The sequence below is a fragment of the Mixophyes fleayi genome, chromosome 9 (assembly GCF_038048845.1).
Source record: "Mixophyes fleayi isolate aMixFle1 chromosome 9, aMixFle1.hap1, whole genome shotgun sequence".
Classification (NCBI taxonomy): Eukaryota; Metazoa; Chordata; class Amphibia; order Anura; family Limnodynastidae; genus Mixophyes; species Mixophyes fleayi.
In genome coordinates, this window is record NC_134410.1 from 124,635,043 (window position 1) to 124,637,549 (window position 2,507).

The 2,507-nt window shown below is 39.9% G+C and overlaps 1 protein-coding gene across 1 annotated transcript; it reads left to right on the top strand.

Annotated features, from left to right (window-relative positions):
* The first annotated feature begins 322 nt into the window (after positions 1-322).
* On the top strand, positions 323-2,139 carry LOC142101902 (olfactory receptor 5AR1-like). The gene is made up of 2 exons (XM_075186332.1): positions 323-358; positions 1,177-2,139. The coding sequence occupies exons 1-2, from the start codon at positions 323-325 to the stop codon at positions 2,137-2,139; spliced, it is 999 nt and encodes a 332-aa protein (XP_075042433.1).
* Positions 2,140-2,507: the final 368 nt, after the last annotated feature.

Below are 2,507 nucleotides of genomic sequence, written 5' to 3' on the forward strand. Positions count from 1 at the left end.
ATTTTCCGAGTCTTATAAAAAATGCACCAATGTTGACGTACATGTATTTTGAGTCGTAATTTATAAATTATTTAAAATAAAATGATTATCGGCATTCAGTCTTATTTATTAAGAAAATTTACACGCGAAAAAACAACATTATTAATAATGTATTTCTTAAATCAAGTAAAGCATAAAAACACTCCGGTCTCTTGTGTCTAGAGGGTGGCAGAGAATGCTGGGACTTTTAGTTCTTCCACATCTGAGGAGCCGTTTAGCCAATATCACATTGTCCTGCAATGACCCCCATGCCCGATCATAAATTGATAATTGCAGGCTGAAGATGAAAGCAGGTGACATGTACCCCGAAACAAGTAACGTAAGCCTGGGTAGGGATGGAACCTTCATAATTACATTTTCTGATAGGCAAATAGTAAATTATTAATAAACAGGAAAAAGTTAAAAAAAATTATATTAAAAAGACAAAAGAGTTTCACCCCTACAATCATAGACCCCTAAATCCATACCAACATTTCCAATTATCGAATATCCAGTTTTCCTCCATGTTACATATATGCGTCAGTAAAAACAATGTTTGTTTATGAAACTGTCAGCAAAATATATATTACAAAGCATTTTCTAGCACTTGTCCTAAAATGTGTTTAGCCCAGAGCAGGGTTACCGAAGATTAGATTGTGATGCCGACATTCCGGAATAAAGCATTTGTTGTGCATTGTGCTATAATACGTCCAGGAAGCGCATTGGTCTTTAATAACGTCTGCGCCAGTAAACCAGGGTTGTGTATATTGAAGTATTGACTCCAAATTACATATATTCTAGTCTGGCAGAGATTTTATCAGAGGCAGCATTCAGCCTAATTGAAAACAGATAAGCACCTGACTTTCTATTAGGTCTAAATACATAACCAACAATTCAGGAACTTATAAATAAAGATATTAGAAAGCCGTAGACCTTTATTCTATCAGATAATCTGTCTGGAAGTCTATTATAGAAATAAACAAGCAGCCTCTCTGAGCCTAAAATGAACCAATACAAAGAACACAACCTTCTGTTGTAGTATGGGAAGGATTATAGACAAACCTCTACATTGTGATCATTTATTAGTGTCCCTGAAATTCAACTATTCACATTTTTTTGAGAGACAATATTCTTATAACGCTTCTTTCTGTCTTTCAGATCAACAGTCATCCAATGGCAAAGGTTGACCAGGAAAACAAGTCATCCGTGTCGATGTTCCTGGTTGTTGGATTATCTGAATCAACAGAACCTCAACTTCTCCTCTTCCTTGTTTTCCTCTGCATCTACCTTATCACCGTGCTTGGTAATACAGTGATTCTAACTGTGATTTCCTCTGACCAGCGACTACACACACCAATGTACTTCTTCTTGGCCAACCTTTCCATCATTGACGTCATCCTTTCCTCTATAACTGTCCCCAGGCTCCTGTTCATCCTGCTCACTGCCCAGAAGTCCATCCTCTTCTCCGAATGTGTCACCCAACTCTTGTTTTTCCAGTTCTTTGTGGTTATCGAGTGCTACCTTCTAGCAGTGATGGCCTATGACAGATACGTGGCTATCTGCTTCCCACTCAACTACACGCTGATCATGAGTAGAGCGGTCAGGTTCAAGATGGTCACAGGTTGCTGGGCATGTGGTCTTGGGAACTCGGTAATCCAAGCTTTTTCCATATCCCACCTTGACTTCTGTGGTCCCAACATAGTGGACCATTTCTTCTGCGATGTCACGCCTCTCTTTAAGTTGTCTTGTTCTGACACACGAGTTGAGGAGGCCGTTTTCTTGGTAGTGGTAATCTCTGTTGGGATGGTGCCACTAACTTTCATTCTGGTGACCTATAATCGGATCATCTCTGCGGTTATAAAGATAAGTACTAGCCAAGGTCGCTTTACGACCTTCTCCACCTGCACCTCTCATTTCACGGTGGTGGCTCTGTACTACGGTAGCGGGATCTTCAGCTACATCTGGCCGTCCTCCACCTATGCCATGGACAAAGACGTCAAAGTGGTGGCCGTATTGTACTCTATCATAACCCCCATGTTAAACCCCATCATTTACAGCCTGAGGAACAGAGAGGTAAAACAGGCATTGAGGAAGATTTTGGGGAGCAAGGGAGTAAAATAATGTCTCTCCTGACCATGCAGAACAATAGGAAGCCATTGGTCAACGCGGTCCTATTCCATGCCTATATTTTGGCTCAGTCAGATGGGGCTGCAGATGGATTGAAGAGAGTGGAGTTCCACCTGTCCCCATCATAATCACCCCTGCTAGGCACGGTTACCTCCCCTCTAAGCATTCATACCTAAGATGTATAAATATATAATATCTTATACAACATCATCAAATTGCATTCCCTTTATAGGTCATTGATTTCAAAAGATATCATTGGGAAGCAATACAAATTTTAGACAGTGCATGGCAGTATTACTCTATCTAAGAATAACACTACTATCTAATGTTTGTCATAAGCAGTAAATATATTATTATTAGCA